Here is a 16,949-nt window from a genome sequence, read left to right on the forward strand (position 1 = left end):
TGGGCAGAGTGTTTAATTGAAGAGAGTTTAGCAGAACTCTCTTCAATTAAACTACCACTACATCATTTTTAAAATGTTGTGACATATTTCTAGATGAAAAGCTTACAAGTAGAAGGTCTGTAAGAAAATGGGATTCCTGCAGTCAGGAACCATCTGAGTCTTCTGTCTGTCACTAGGATCACCGTCTGGGAACATGCCAACCTGAAGAACACAGCAAAGCAAAGGCACAATTAACTTAATCTATTTCCACTAGAACAGTGACCACATGAGCATTTTTATATAATTCAGTACAACAGTGGGCTACATACCTTAACATAAGAATCGCAGGGCCCTTGGCACCCTTCCAGCATGCCCCTTGCCTCCAAAACTATGTACACAGAAAATAGAATGTAATAAATTATAAAGCATCTCATTAGATCATAATAAAGACTGCTAATGTTATAGTCACATTAAATACATACTCTATGCACTTTCAATTTTCAGGAGCTAGATTGAAATGGCACCAATAAATAAATAACACTGGTTCCACAAAACCTATGCATCACCATCAGGTTGACTGTGGCTTAGATTGTCTGGTGAATTATTTTCCAAACTAACTTATTGTTGTTGTAATAAAGTAATCAGATTATGATGGCCTGTGCATATGTTAAAGACCCATGAAGTATAAATTATACAGCTATACAACTCTAATTAAATGGGCTGCCATAAATTGAATCTAGCATGATTCATTCCCTGTAAGTCACCTTTCTTTTTTTTTTTTTCTTTCTTGTTAAAGTACAGTATGTGTACTTTAGGAAAAATAAGAGGATGCCTAGCTGCTGAAATAACAAGCTGTAACAATGATTTGCAAGTAATAAAATATTTCCACTGGCTGTGAACTCAAACAGGAAATATACAGCACATACTATATAGAGACAGCTGCTCAAGAAGTGTGAGAATATCAACATTTGATGCAGTTTTTCCTTTGCCTTCTTTGCAAAAAGAGCCATTTCATCGTAGGTTTAATTTTGTTCTATCCAACAAAAAACATGTCTGGGATTCAAAAGGTATCAGCCCCCAGATAAACATTGAGACAGAATTATGATTTAACCTATATCAAGTCTAACATTTTGCTCTCCAAAGCTTTCTCAGGACACTACTGTGGTTCTTTAAGGTATACCAATAATATGTGTGGTGAGAATTCCCTTATTAAATTGCTTTAAAAATCAATCCACACTCATTACAGTGTAATGAGTTATATAACAGCGGTCAGCCAAGATACTGTAAAATAATTCCTTATATTACGGAAAGCAATGTTTTACGGTTCAATGTGAGAAAGCCCAGCCAGTTCTACGTCACGAGGCTAGCTGAGTGTAATTTCTGATGTCCTCAGACTCTGATAAAAAATTTAATATCTCAGACACTACACGCAATACATTTCCACAGCTTCAACTGAATTTTATATCAAGAGCTATGACAGCATTATTTGCTGTGGAGACACAACATGGTGAAGCAGCCACGATTTATGAAATAAATACACTATTTACCAGTGTATTTATAGTGATCATTTTTGAAGCCATATTTACTGGTGGTGTATATTATCTTGAGAGGTGTTTTAATATTCTGTCCCCTCTTGGGTATGTAAATTTAAGTGGCAAAATTTGATATTTAAATACACAGAGTAATCTTTTATGTCATGAAACAGAAAAGAATGGACATGAACACACACTGAGAAAAACCTCTAGTTTAGCATCTGATGAGTAAATGGCCATTCACACAAAGAAATGACAGGGGCACAAAAGAAGCTGAGAGGGGAGATGGGGACTCACAAACAAAAGTAGGAGGGAATATGGCGTTGGTTGCTGAGAGACCAAATTAAACAATTGTTAATATACCCAGCTCCCTTCCCACCTACCTATGCCTCTTCTTATTCACGGTCATAGTTTGATGGGTAATCTGCACTGTGGCATTTAATATTTCATTTTTTATATCTAAGGTGCTACACAAATAAAGTTGCCTTGTCACATAGTTTTTCAATATTTTATATAGTATTTTATCAAGGCTTAAGCAGGCTCTGTACTTTCTTTACCTATGAACTAGGTACAAGTGTCTCCATAAAAGTAACTCACCGCTAACAACAAGTACTTCATGTTCTTGGATGACTGACAGCTTCAGCTGACCTATTCAAAACAAAATAAAGAGGGTTATGGCAGAGTGACAGATATCATTGTTTAACAAACAGAATAGTTTATATTTAGCAACGGGTCAACATTTTGGGACTATATTCTGGCTGCTTGACTCCCTGGAGTCCCCACAGAGTGCGTGGAAACATCCAGGGTATGACTCACACTCCTAATAGCACATCTGTCTGAGAAGAAATCTTGCACACAACCTCTGTACAATCAAACAGGCTAGGTGTTCCCTCTTCTATCAGTCCATATGCAAAGCTAACCTATACATCATCCCCTGGTATCAACTTATTAATTTAACTCTCAGCAAGAAAGAAAATAAGCTATTCTGGTAACACATCTGATAACAGAGCATAGTTCTCATATACTGTAAATTTAAAAGTCTACTTTCGCCATGTCATGACCACATCTAATTTAATTTCACTTTTAAGAAATGTATAAATACAATACCATGTGCATCCTCATGTGCATGTTGAACTTGACAACATCAGAACTGGCAGCACAGGAAACACAAGCAACAGTTTTGAAAGTGCTACCCAATATAAAAAAGGTCAAATAGCCTCTAGGGGCCTTTTGTGTGTGCGTATGTGTGTTCTGCATGCCGTGGCTGCACCAATCTGTTCACACTGTAACATTGTGTCATCTCCCATCTGGGGACCAAAGAGCAGCACTTTGTCATCATAAGTTAAACTGCACATGTTTGATTGATTTTTTATTATTACATTATTTATTTAATTATTTATGTTTTATTTTGTGTGTGTGTGTGTGGGTAGGGGGGGGAGGAGGGGGGGTTGTCAACTGTCTATCATCTGTCACTTTTTCTCAGCCTCAGTCACACTTTCTGTCTGCTGGTTTCTTCGTTTCTCCTCTGTGATGTTAGAAGCTCTAGGAGACTAGGAGCCATGTTGACATGGTCACTGCTAACACTGGCTTTGTACTACTCTAAATTAATCCTGTTCATACTGTCTACAGCTAAAATGTGGGAGCCTCGTTGTGTGATAACGTTGCTGGCACTTCGGAGCTTGGGTACAAGGGATGTTTGTCGTTCCCACACTGAACTTGGCATGGTTGTGTGCAGCTGGCTGCGGTAAAAGAACAAAGAGAAAACTCATTTGAAATATCTTCCTGGTATATCTGAACCTACTTGCTACAAAGATATTTCCGAAGCAGTCTAAAAAGTGACAGACACAGTCAAAATCATAATGCAGGTATAAGCCAAAGGAATTAGAGCAAATTAGAATGAGCTAATTAGCAAATTAGAGCTTTATTCAAACTAATAAGTGTCAGGAGAGCAATAATATGGAGAAAACTAATTAATACATATTACTGTAGATCATAGCTGTAAGAAAACAACTAACAATTTTACTAAAAAGATCTGGCAGAAGTATTTATATTCCACCTAAACACCTGGAGATGGAAGAGTGTCATATAGATTAGTGTAACAGATTGAGATCACAGTCAATACATTCCTCCAATAATGGAATAAATAATGCTTATTTTTTCAGCTCATGAAATGAAATGGAAAAACCAAGGTACGATGGGGTAGATATTAATTGTCTGTTACGATGAAAGATGGTGTTCAGAAGCAGAAGCAAAGGGAAAAACCAGTCAGTAAGGACAAGAAGAAAGTTGTCTCTTTAGTTGTCTCTAGGCAGATGTCACTTGCATTTTGGAAGAGGAGGTTACAGCCTGCAAGAGCAGGACTGAATTAATAGGGCATGGCAGACGTGACAGGACTGTGGGTCAATACATGCATAACACATCAACACGCATCATAGTGCATGCACACACACAGGACACCCAACATAGACTTTATAGATTCTTGACTACTATGTCAACATCAAAATAACAAATATTTCATAAGTCCTTAGAGTCTATAGTATTAAAACTATTCCTTAGGGAAACATGATGCACCTACTGAAACTCAAGTTGTTTTGCTCATTCACAATTTTAATTAAGTTTATTTAAACAAGTTCAGTTAATATTACAGCACAGGTAACAAATCTTAATTTTAAAAACAGACTTGACTTGGATGTGATGCTACCATTTTACTGAACACTAAATTTAAGCAAATATAAATTTCTTCTACCTTTAGTAATTAAAAGGTACTAAATACACCCTCAGGTGACAAAGATGCCATTCTCCAACTTCAGTTATGATGCTAGTGTGTATGACAGCATTTGGAGCAGGAGAGAATTCAAAATGCCAGACTTGTCCAGGTATAGGAAAGGTCAAGAGGAAACAAGCCCTAAGTGTAAGGGGGATGCCAAGCTTCCACCCTTTATGAGAGAAAAAAAATCTATAATTAAAGCAATGTAGAATATTAAAAGTCCAGAATGATACTTTTTATAGCAGCCATAAAAAATAATGAGACCTATTAACAATAAAACTATTCAGTACAATGAACAGGCAGAGCAGGTTATCCTAAAAGACAGAAAACCAGATAGTAAAGAATAAAAAGGCTAATTCCATTTAAAGTGCTTACATTTATTCTCTGATTTTTAAGGTCACACAAGACTCAAACGTCTTGTTTATTTTTTGCAGTTATTATAGAGTCATGGGCTGTAACAACCCAGGAACACATTTCATTTATGTGGAAATTAAAAAGTAACTTTTCCCTAAATCCTTGTAGATCTTTTAGTAATTGCTCCACTTCTTGTCCATGTGCCAGCTCAATTAGGCCACAGTGTGCCACTGTGTCCACTAACATGACATGAGTACAAGCAAGTGAGCACCAACGTACCATGAATTCAGTACAGATTCAGATAAAATCAACAACCTGTGACTAATGTGGTGACCTCTGTGACTTTCTTTGGGAACCTTACACATGCAACTTCAAAAGAAGAAAAACATTCTATTAGTTAAGTTTTCCATCTGCACACATAATGTACACTATAGCAGCAGCGTTTTTGCCAAATTTTGTATAAAATGTTGTCTTGCTTTGTCGTGGAAACAGTGATTTTGTCATTTATGCTAACATTCAAGACAATACTATGCTGCCATGTACCTCTGCGGCTTTAGACCTGATTCAATGATCCAGAGCCATAATTACTGTGACACTGAGGACACAAAGGTCATGTTATCATCTTTTTGAAGATATCCTTGGTTTTGCCACTCATACCCATATAATCGCTTTAGGATCTTCTTACAAAAATGAAGAATGTTATCCAAAAAGACATCTTCAATCAGATTACCAAACAAGGAAGAAAAGGCCATAGACAAGCTGGTGCGAAGGTTATGTAGTATATGTGTGTGTGTGTGGCTCTTCGTTATCCTTTGCCTCACACTCTTTCACTATCTGTTTTAATAGGCTTTGCCGCTTAATTGTCACATTTACATTTGAAAACCTGTGCCCTAGCAGCAACCAATAAGGCCAGGCCAAGGGACACTGTTGGTCTTTATGTGACAGCTAAAGTAGCCATTATCAGCAGAAAGGAGCAAGAAAAGAGACCAGAGTTAATCCATGTTCTGTAACATTTTGTGTGAGAATAGGAGCCATTTTGAAAAGTTTGGAAACTGCTGTGTATAGAATTTAAAGTTTCCATCTGGGATTAGAGCCAATTCACCCGAATCGATCCAAAAAGGGAACAAAGCAGATTTGATGAGAGACGCGCAAGGTGTCTTCTCATTTCCTCACAGAATATCTTTTAACGGGCTTGTTACATAACTGCCCAAAACTCATTTTCTTTCGTGTTAGCTGCCAAAACCAGTGCGATGGAGCTCTTGCTGCATTATCTAATCTAGGAAATGGATCAAATTTATTGTGTCCACTGAATCTATAGAGACACCTATATGTCAGATGCCAATATGCCTTGAGAGACAGAACACTACAGCATTATTTGGTGGTTTCTAATGAAAGGTTTGGGGACTACAATTTAGGATGAACTGCACATTTCATATCTCTAAAGGGCCTTGGTCTGTGTTTAATATTTAATCATCTGAAATGTTTTTGTATTGTATGTATTTTAATCATGATGAAAAGGAACTTCAATGAAGAACATACTGAGGAAGAGAAGGAAGAAAAGTAAGTAATTAAGTAGTTAAAAAAAAAAATTCTAATTCTCTAGATAGTAATCTATGGCAAACTCAAAAAGCTAAATAGTTTGGGAGCATATAAATACGGAAATGGGAAACTTGTAAAACCATTTAAGACAACACTACTTCTTTAACTGGAATAAAGTAGAGATAGTAAAGGTAAAAAAAATAGAATAAGAATGAATGAAAAAGGAGTGCAGTGTCTTCTGCCTTGCTCCTATCCCCTTATTTCTGCAGCCTTCATCTATAACTTGTCTGACTGACTGACTCAAGCATTGCCTCAAACCCCAACAAATGGAGCAGCAATTAACTCTACAGAGGGAGTGTGACTGTCAAAGAAAAATTTGCAAAAAACACAAAACCTGAGCGAAGCAGAAACTCAACTCAAAGCACTCGATTCAGTAGTTACACATCAAAACATGTCAAGTCACTTCAAATTTCCTAGCAGTAAAATGGGCCATTTTCTGTTACTATTGGGCAGCTCAAGTAAAGGTTTGTGTCCTAGTTGTTGTAGCATCGTGTGTGTGTGTGTGTGTGTGTGTGTGTGTGTGTGTGTGTGTGTGTGTGTGTGTGTGTGTGTGTGTGTGTGTGTGTGTGAGTGTGAGAGAGAGAGAGAGAGAGAGAGAGACCACATTAATAGGAGAAAAACTGTGGCGGAAGTTGCAACAACCAGCACATTTGAAAAGCATAAGTAAAGCCATCTAATGGTCTGTGTACTATAAAACTATGAAAACAGTAAAAAATAGTCTAATCAGTGAATGAAATAATAAAAATGTAAGCAGATTCTTGATTCAATTATCAAAACATACTGTATATGTTGAAATGCATGAAAAACTATACTGTAGATAAGAAACAAATGCCAGAGAGGAAGTGAGAGCATTAGCCTTTGACCACTTTGGTGGTTTGGTAATTCACTCTTTGGCAGTGAAAAATCTTTCCCTGAGGGTGCCCACAGACTTACTCTACCAAACAATAGAAGCTTTCAGGAAGAAGCTCATGGCCAAATTTGACCCAGTTCTGAAAGGGCACACAGAAAAAACTAATTGAATGGGAGGATCATGAAAAACACAACATATACATATAAACTGAATCAACAAAGCAAAAGTATCAACATAAATATTAAATATCCAATGCTTTATATCAGGCATGCAGAGTTATAGCCCACAGCCAATAGTTTGTGAGCTCTTATTCTGACTAGTCACCAAGAACTAAGTATCCTATTTGAAGAATACAGGTAACTGTGGTGCCAAAATTAGAGAGCAGTGGGGAGTGGGAGGTCAAAATAGGGAGTCCAAGCTAATTCTGGAGCCATACCCAAGAGGCTTACTTGTGCCTTATGTCTGAGTCCAATCTGCATGTAGTAGGTGCAGCAAAAAGCTTCCAAGATATCTTGGGCTACTCCAGGTTGCTCTATTCTCACTAACTGACAGGACCTGTTGAGAGGCTATGTGACGGTGAAACTGAAGCTGTGAACAGACATGACACTCACTTGCTACCTAATGCAATAGAATACAGATAATACAGAACTGTGTTTAGAAATTAGGTTACAGTGAGTGATGAAGTCGTGCTGAACTCATTTGTGTAAACAGGGTGGCCAAAACATTAGATACACCTTTTAATATAATGAACCTCACTACGACTCCACCACCTACCAATGATGAACAATGAATAATAAATCAATAATAAACATATAACAGAAATATTAGTGGATCTCTTGCTCAGTCAGAACTTCCTTCCAGACCTCCCCCTGACACACACCCACACAGGCTGGCATAAAATACAAAACCCACCTCCACAACTGAATCCTGCACCCCTGTAAAGTCTTATCCATATTCATTGGAGAGGTAAATACTGGATAATGGATGAGGTTTTAGTCATAGGAAAGAGTGCAGGTGCACCCTCCTCTAGTCGCTAATACCCTCCATAAATGATTAAAAGTGTCACGAGATAAAGAGGGGCAGGCTCATTACCAGACCAAAGGACTTGTTGCTACATCTGAGCCCACTTGTTGCTGCTAATAATATGCTTCTCATGTTTGACACTCTGCGGGATCGAGTGTCTATGCTGTCAGACCTATGGGACACATCCTTTTATAAAACAAAGACACATTCCTTTACCATCACCATGATAGACAAAAAAGAAATAAAATCCGGCCCAGACAAAGACTGTTGCTACCTTTTCCGGGGGGCTATGGATGAATACCAAACACTTTTCAACTTCTCAAATAACACATATCCCATTTAAATCTATGGTCTATTTTCAACCCGAAAAACGGTGTGTACTCACCACGGGTTCTGAGGAGGTAGGATGATGTCTCAAGGGAGTCGGAAGAGGGCTTCCGCAACTGAACTCTTAGACAGGTCATCTTAAAGAGAGAATGCTAGCTTCCACTGGAGACAAGATGGTTTCAGCAGCTATAGAGAAGAGAAACTTGATGCCTGTTTGTGTGTGTGCACGAGCATGCAGTTAAGAGAATGAGGAAGAAAAAAAAGAGCTTTTTAAAAATATATATAAATTACTATATTGTTTTCAGCTTTTCTTCATGCTGCTATAATACATACCTATAATCCTCCATTTTAATCTGCATTAAATTAAACTTTCAATAAAACAACAGAAATGTAAACTGATACACTGTAAATTATTTGATGTTTATTCTTTTAAAAAAATGTGGAACAGAAAATCCAAAGTCAGAACAACTCAGTTTTTAAGTTGTAAAATTATCTGAAAATTTGTCTTTTGCAGTTATTGCAGTCATAATATTAATAAATTTGCGTGTGAAAAAACACATAAAAGTAAGAACACTGACACTGTCAAACCACAGCCTCCTCATGTATAAGAGCTATAGCCTCTATCTATGATTTCAAACAAAGCTTGTAAAGGGTAAGTTAGTTTAGTGAGTTTAGTTATGTTCTTTAAGTTGTCTATCCATTGAGTAGCAACAGATCTGCAACGTACCCGTAAAAGCCTTTTTCACTGGGTTCATCTTAATATTTTGGCTTATTCTGTTGAAGCTGCATGTTATGAATGGGCCACCTACAGGTAACAAACATGTCTGCACATGTTTTAGAGAAAACATTGTTCTCTATTAGAATCCAGCAGTTTCTTAGTTACATGATTTTACGCTAACCAAACAGTATGTGTTCACAGTACTTGATTGTACCTGTACTTGGATTTGCAGTCAACTGATATTTACACACACACACAAGTATTAATATGTGAAACCAGTGCTAGCTGAGATTTCAATAACTGATCTTTTGGTTCACAGAGAAAACATATTCACTATTTACTTTGTTGTTGGGAACATTTATCAGTTAACATTAAATACAGTATGTATTTATTTTTCAGTCAATGTTATAAAAGGCAGCTAATATATTACATTATGAAAGCATGAAATACATAACATGCCACCATCCAGAGCAAACAACAAAACATGTTTTTAATACCCAGATTAAGTCATCAGTGACTGTGTAAACTAGATTGAACTAAACCAGTTGTGGTTGTGATGATAATCCAGATTACTTTACGATACGATTTAACACACCTCCAGGTGAAATGTGACAGTGACAGCTACAGCACATTGTTTTGACATCTTGTCCAGTGGCAGTGTACCAGTAACCCAGAGATGAACTCTCCATATTAAGCCAGATTACCAAACTGCCTGCCCACCAAGAATGCACCAATCTCAAGCTGTATTTAAGGGAGATTTTTCAAATCTGGTTGTTGAATAGTGCCTACTGCCTAACATGAACCGTGTCCAAATTCAAATCATCAAGTATTGTACACACAGCATGTTGACAACAGAAAATGCACTCTGAGAAACTATTTTGGGCAGACAAAAAATATATCTTGAATTACCTCTTTCTCCTACCTCCTGTCTATTCCTCTGAACTATGAAAAAGTCATAATCGTTTTCCTTTTTCCTCTCATTCTATCTCTTCACAAAAAGTCCCTGATTCATTTGTTCCTTATCAGTTACAGTGAAGGGAAAACAAAGGAGTTCTCTGAAACTCATACTCTGCTTCCCTGAAGAGGAAACTGGGCAGATACAGTGACATGGCTTGGTCTGACCGGGACTTTCATATGTCAGTCACCCACACAGAGACAAAAAAATACACTTTTGTTAAACCATTTTAAATATGCACAATGAAAAGCAAATTGTGTTTCCAATACTAGTCTGTCAAAATCAAACCACACAGCTATTCAACAATATACTATATTTCCTTCACCCAGCCAGTGTGTTCTTACAATAAGAATATAATGTATAATAATATAATTTACTGTAATAAAACATTATGACACTATACTGTGTCCTATAATACCCTCCTGCTTAAGTCATTAACATTAAAACAAATTACAATAAACATTTCTTATTATTATTAATGTTTTAACGTAATTGTGGATGTCTATTTGTCCTACTTTCTGCCATATTAAACTTTTATTTTTCATAAAGAAAAATGCTTATCCAGTGGACTCCAAAAACACAATTCCCAGAACCCAAAGTGAAGTCTTCAAAAATCTTGCTTTAGTTCAACCTACAGTTGAAAATTATTAATATGGCATTAATGTTTAAAAAAAATGACCTGGAAGGAACTGCAGGGTACTGACATACAGTTTGTGTCAGGCAGACAAGTTTGAAGAATTGACAATATCAGATGCAACTGGAAGAGGAAAGTAGAAGCAAGAAAGATCTAATTAAGATGGAAGAGATAAGTAAGAGAGAATGCGACATATTCCTTAAAAAGGCAAAGTTTCAATTTGAGCTGGAAGATTGGGTATGACTGTGCAGAATTCCATCTCTCACAAAGAGAAAAAAGAGAGTGGACTGTGATGTCCACATTGCCATAGAGGACAGTCGCTACAAGGAACAGACTGGTGCATGGCCATGCTAAGTCCATTAAGTTAGTTTCCCTATCTAATCAATGAAATACACAACTAATAACAATGACAAAAGATCATAATGCCCTGACAGACTAACACAAGTTTAATTAAAAACAAACCTAAAGTAGAAAAGTTACAAAATTTGCATTGAGAATATACACTGTCCGTCCAAAATAAAAGTTACACATTAATATTTTGTTGGACCGCCTTTAGCTTTGATTAAGTCATGCATTCGGCTGTGGCATAGTTTCGATAAACTTCTGCAATGTCACAACATTTATTCCTGTCCAGAGTTGCATTAATTTTTTGCCAAGATTTTGTACTGATGATGGGAGAGTCAGACCGCTGAGCAAAGTCTTCTCAAGCCCATCCCAAAGATTCTCAATAGGGTTTAGGTCTGGACTCTGTGGTGGTCAATCCATGTGTAAAAATGATGTGCCATGCTCCCTGAACAACTCTTTCACAGTCTGAGCCTGATGAACCTGGCATTGTCATCTTGGAATATGCCCATCCCATCAGAGAAGAAAAAATCCATTCATTAATAACCCGGTCATTCAGTATATTCAGGTAGTCAGCTGACCTCATTCTTTTCAACCCCAGATCATAGCACTGTCCCCACATGACCTTCTTCCACTGGACAGTTCCCAACCCAGTTTTATTAGTTTCATCAATCTCCTTTAGATGTTTTCTTTGTTTGATTCATGCCAATAATTTGACCCTTTGACACTGAAACAGATAAACATCTTTTTCCACAACCACGGGATGTGTCTTCAGACATGTTTGTTTAAGAAATAAGAAGCTACTCACTGCATCAGTTAGGGCTAAATAACTTGTTGGCAACTGAAACGTAATAATCCATGCAGTAATTATACAATGGGAGGCTCTTATCTATTTGAGTGTATTTTTATCCATGTTTCTCTTGATTTATCGGATTCTAGATGCATTATCAAACTCATTGTAGCTCTCTGTTGCTGACACAAGGTCCATTTTTGAATGACATTTTAATGCAGTAATTGAAAGAAATCTCAATTAAGGAAATTAAACACAGCTCTTCAAATTGCTATTTCCTGCATCAAGAGGTCAGTGTTGTGAAAGTTGTGTTGCTGTTCAGTAAGAACTTAAAATAGTTACTTCTATGTTCACATTTCAATATATACTATTAGACCAAAAACAGAAACTTTCAGGTTAACATAACACAGACTCCCACAGAGGCCTATACATGCAAAAAAAAAATACAATGGCGCAGCCTGCTGGTCATAGTATGAAATGCAATTTTGTGTGCAAGCAAAAATGCACTCCAAATGGATATAAACCCCACATGGAAAGTAATAAATATTAAAACTGCAATTCACTCAATTAATTATAGATTACAATTGCAATTTAAAATCTATCCAATTAATGCAGCTATAGAAATGTCGACTTTCAGATCTGACAATGGACATGCAAACTTAATTCTGCTGCATTTTATACATGTCTTGTATTTTCTACACAAAATGCAGTGTGTGTCTTTTTGTCTGTTAAAATACATATATACATATATTTTATTGGCAATGTGGGGAACTGACAGACATATGTTTTGCTTCACACTACTACTACTAATACTAAAAGGCCTGAATGACACAGTGTACTGTACACAGATAATTTGAAACTATCTCCAACAAAATCCATTAAATGACAATATATATTTAAGAGTTTATGTGACTAAACGTACATGCATTGTTTCTGTATGTGGACAAGCATGGAAATTCAATGTGACACAGTATTTTTATCATTATTCCCAAGGTCCTACGTCTTTGTAGCTATGCACCTGTAAAACCTGAAAACCTCACTGGTCGTCTGAGAAATCTTACCTTGGTTTAAAGGACAGAAGCAGACGTTTGAACGACTCTAGTTTTTAGCAGGAACGAAACAATATCTCCCTCATACTGCAAATCCACGTCTTGATGTTAAACCTGGGATGGTAGCCGGAAGTGACTGCCTTTTCGTATGAAACAAGATATTAAAACTATGATATTAAAAACTGAAACAACAGAAAATGAGACTAACCTGACTTTCTCCTCTTTCTGCCACACACCGAGGACAAAACGAAAACTCACTTCACCGCAGTCACTTTTCTTCAACTGGAGATGACTTAAAACAATCTCTACAAGCGTTTTCTAAGCTAAGAGGTAAGCTAAGTTAGTTATAGTATGACAACATCTTCAAGTTATTTTCAAGTGCGGGGTATTTTTAACTTCGACATCTATTTAACCTTAATTTAACGTTAATTAGCTAACTGACAAAACAAACTCTACACTGTAAAATGTGAACTTTGTGGTGGCTTGTTGTCAAATTCAGCAGTAGATGGAAATCTTAAGGCAGCTGCGCATGCTCTGAGTGTAACCATGGCAATTACGTTTGGAGCGCACCTCAACCAGCGCTGCTAACGTAACGTAACGTAACGTAACGTGTCAAGCACCGTTTACAACGTAGATCTGTGTTGTCGTTGTGAACTGCATATTTAAGCTAGCTTGACAGTTTCACTCAGTCACAACAACTGTTACAGCTGTGTTGAAGATAGACAAACAAATACCGACCTCAGGTGAATAACACGGAAAATTAGTCTTACGTCCTTCCACACGGAAGATCAGGTGAGCGGGGCGGGAGCTCTTCACATGCTTATTTCGGTTAGCACGTAACGTTAGCAGCTCGACAGTGCTCAGTGTGTTCCCACTGCTATGATGCTGCCGCTAAATTTAATTACTGTATTTCACAGATAATAAATGAGAATGTGTACTTCATGAATCATTTACAAGAAGAACTATGAAGTCAATTAAATGTTTTGTTCATTTTTATAACGTAGCTACGTGCATATCACCCGCTATTCCGGAACTTATGAAAGTCCTAAGTAAAGCTATGCAGTCTGAGTGAAACCAACAGAATCTGACCATAACTGGTTATGTATCAGCTCCTCTATAGTTTATCTAGTATTTTTGATTTGTAATAGCTTCAAACTTAACAGATTAATCACTGACTAGAGACGTATGATAAAACCAAACACAAGATCCATTCATGTCTTTGACAGTCATGGAATTTCTCCCAGTTCTGGATCCTCTAGATAAACCCAAGGAAGGCATATGGTAAGTTGATGGAGATTAATCATATACTGAAAAAACTGTTGTTGCCTATGTTGAATTTCTTTTGTTGTCCATAGGTATTCTTTCATACCCAGGGGAAGTGCTCCAGGGGCTAGTGTGGGTCATACCTGCACCTTTATTCCATGTGGAGAAGGGGGAAAAGGAAGAATTCTTATTGTTGGGGGAGCCAACCCTAGTGGCAGTTTCCCTCATTCCTATATTATAAATCTAGGTAAAATGTCAACAAACAGGCTTTACTGTGTTGTTATTTGTGCACAATTGACGCCCATTGTTAGTTATTTTGTGTTGAATGTCTTATAGTTATAGTGATATTAATGCTCCTATCACCATTAATTAATGTGTCATGTTAATTGATATTTGTACTCTGTGATTCCACCAGATGATCATGAATGGGACATCCCAGAGTGGGAGGCTTTAGAGGCACGGTATGAACACTGCAGCTTTGTGCCACAGAGCAATCCTCAGAGCTTGTGGGTGTTTGGGGGAGCACAGCAGACTGGCAATCGCAACTGTATCCAGAACGTACAGCTGACTGGTAAATCCTTATTTTGTTAAGTAGTTTACATAGTTATCTTTGTTATTTTGTAGCATTGAACTGTATGACAACATACTAACAACAATGTCACTCCCAGATTTAGATGAAAAGTATGTTTAGGTAACAGTGCCACTTGGTTTCAACTGTGTTATAAAAAGTTATTATGATCATACAGATTAGTGACAGTTATCTTCTCTAAATAGAGAACAGTCTTTTCTGATATGTGTGTACTTGTTCAGACAGCAGGTCTCACTGGAAGAATGTATCCATAAATGGTAGCCCCCCCTGTCCCAGGACATATCACACCAACTCAGCTTGTCTTGGGGACAGACTGTATGTTTTTTCTGGTGGTGAAGCGGGAGCTGCACCTGTGTCAGACCAAAAACTTCATGTCTTTGATACAGGTTTGTGTTGAATAAGACAAGAACATGATTTGAGTTTATAGCTAGAGCTTATAGCTGTTCAGAAGATTATGTGACATATGTTTTCTCACATTATAGCTTCAGAAATACTGAAGAGGATAGATGGCAAACAACACAAATCTTATATTGTCAAGTGACTGTTACATTCCCTATAGACATTTACAGCTCCATGACTGTTTTCAACTATTTTGGGCACATGTTAAGGCAGGCATTTATGCCATTTTTACTAGTAAAACTAGTAAATGACATTTGATGCAACACAAGTTGCCACAAAAGTGCTCTATTCTTAACCCTAAGATCTAATCAGATGACTAAATTTGTGTAGGTCTGTTTGTTTAGATGTGCCCTGTTTTTGTACATGGATCATTGGCCCAATGAATGTTAAAGCACCAATGTTCATTATGTCACCACAGTTGCTTACAGGGACACTTACAAAATTCCTCACCAAAAATATTAGTAACTACTAGTTTAGATGGTTGCCGTGAAATGTATAATGTATAATACACCTACTGAAATTGTCACCCTTCCTCCAGCTATTATTGATATGTAAATATTTTTACATATCATGTGCTCTAAAATAAGTTGAAGTGTACAACCTAATGTATGACACCATAACTGCCATACATTGAATGAGATTTTTATGCTGTAAATTTGTAACTTTTATTTAAATATTTGTCAGTGTCTTCCACCTGGTCCCAACCAAAAACAGAAGGCAGACACCCACCTCCCAGACATGGCCACATTATTGTAGCAGTGGGTTCAAAGATCTATATTCAAGGAGGCATGGCTGGAGAAAAATTCCACAATGATATGTACTCACTCAACACAAGTAAGTCGTAGTCATTGATAAGATTTAGATTTTCCATCTGACTGGTATTTATTTCAGTTGGTCATCATCAGTATCTTGGACAGGGATGCTTTAAAGTTTTTGGTAATAAAACTGTGGCTGTATTTTAAAGTGAACATGAGGTGGGAGAAAATGCAGGTCAAAGGAGACATTCCACCAGGAGTAGCAGCCCACTCCGCTGTGGTACTGGGCAAGAGCATCTATATCTTTGGAGGGATGACTGCAGATGGAGCCAGTAACTCCATGTACAGATTCAACACAGGTATATTCCCTTTAACTAAAGGAATACAGACTTGCTTGCAGAGTTAATCATGTCAAATGCAACCGTTAATTTCTACAAATGGTGTCTTATTAAGTTCAGTTCTGATTTAGCATATATATATATATATATATATATATATATATATATATATATTTCACTTATATTCTTCTTACAGACAAAAATAGATGGATCATGATGAAGTTTGAAGGGGATATGCCACCCAATCGCCTGGATCATTCAATGTGTTTATTGCCATGGAAGGTGTGTCCTGAGAGTAACGGAGATGAGGGGCAAGCCAACAGCCCATCAGTCTCAGAGACAGTACATCTAGCCTTTGTATTTGGAGGGATGGACACACAGGGTGTCATATTTAATGACTGTATTGTGACTGTGGTGAGATGATGTACTTTAGTGCTGTAATATTTTTTCTGCAATAAAATGTAAAGTACTAAACTGTTTTTTGACTGGAAACCATAAGACCAGTGAGCATGTGCTTTCTATTGAGACCAGACCATTTAGACATAAATGTAATAAGAAAATTTAGAAATTCTGATCATTTGAGCTAGGGAGTAATAGATGTATATACACACACTCCAAGTATAATAAGTCTAGGAGATGATTCTCTGCAAGCTGTTGTACCAAAAAATGTAAATGAAGCCAACATA

General features: G+C 37.1%; 2 protein-coding genes across 3 annotated transcripts in view; one reads left to right on the forward strand and one right to left on the reverse strand.

Annotated features, from left to right (window-relative positions):
* Positions 1-13,396, reverse strand: part of rgs3a (regulator of G protein signaling 3a) — a 114,930-nt gene extending 101,534 nt beyond the window's left edge. The window contains exons 1-6 of the mRNA XM_026353996.1: positions 13,128-13,396; positions 12,932-13,059; positions 8,490-8,641; positions 2,109-2,159; positions 309-367; positions 107-201 (exon numbers count right to left, since the gene is read on the reverse strand). Of these exons, the coding sequence (XP_026209781.1) occupies positions 107-201; positions 309-367; positions 2,109-2,159; positions 8,490-8,568 (284 nt within the window). The 5' untranslated portion in view covers positions 8,569-8,641; positions 12,932-13,059; positions 13,128-13,396. The remainder of the gene's footprint in view (positions 1-106; positions 202-308; positions 368-2,108; positions 2,160-8,489; positions 8,642-12,931; positions 13,060-13,127) is intronic.
* A 148-nt stretch (positions 13,397-13,544) lies between these two features.
* rabepk (Rab9 effector protein with kelch motifs) lies at positions 13,545-16,755 on the forward strand. 2 transcript variants are annotated; one of them, XM_026354002.1, is made up of 8 exons: positions 13,545-13,711; positions 14,146-14,200; positions 14,275-14,429; positions 14,598-14,753; positions 14,993-15,157; positions 15,855-16,004; positions 16,135-16,284; positions 16,460-16,755. In XM_026354002.1, exons 2-8 carry the CDS (start codon positions 14,148-14,150, stop codon positions 16,684-16,686), a joined length of 1,056 nt encoding a protein of 351 aa, XP_026209787.1. In that variant the 5' UTR covers positions 13,545-13,711; positions 14,146-14,147; the 3' UTR covers positions 16,687-16,755. The 2 variants fall into 2 exon arrangements, with proteins under 2 accessions (XP_026209787.1, XP_026209786.1); XM_026354001.1 differs by lacking the exon at positions 13,545-13,711 and having other exon boundaries at positions 14,133-14,200.
* Positions 16,756-16,949: the final 194 nt, after the last annotated feature.

The sequence above is a fragment of the Anabas testudineus genome, chromosome 12 (genome assembly GCF_900324465.2).
Source record: "Anabas testudineus chromosome 12, fAnaTes1.2, whole genome shotgun sequence".
NCBI lineage: Eukaryota > Metazoa > Chordata > Actinopteri > Anabantiformes > Anabantidae > Anabas > Anabas testudineus.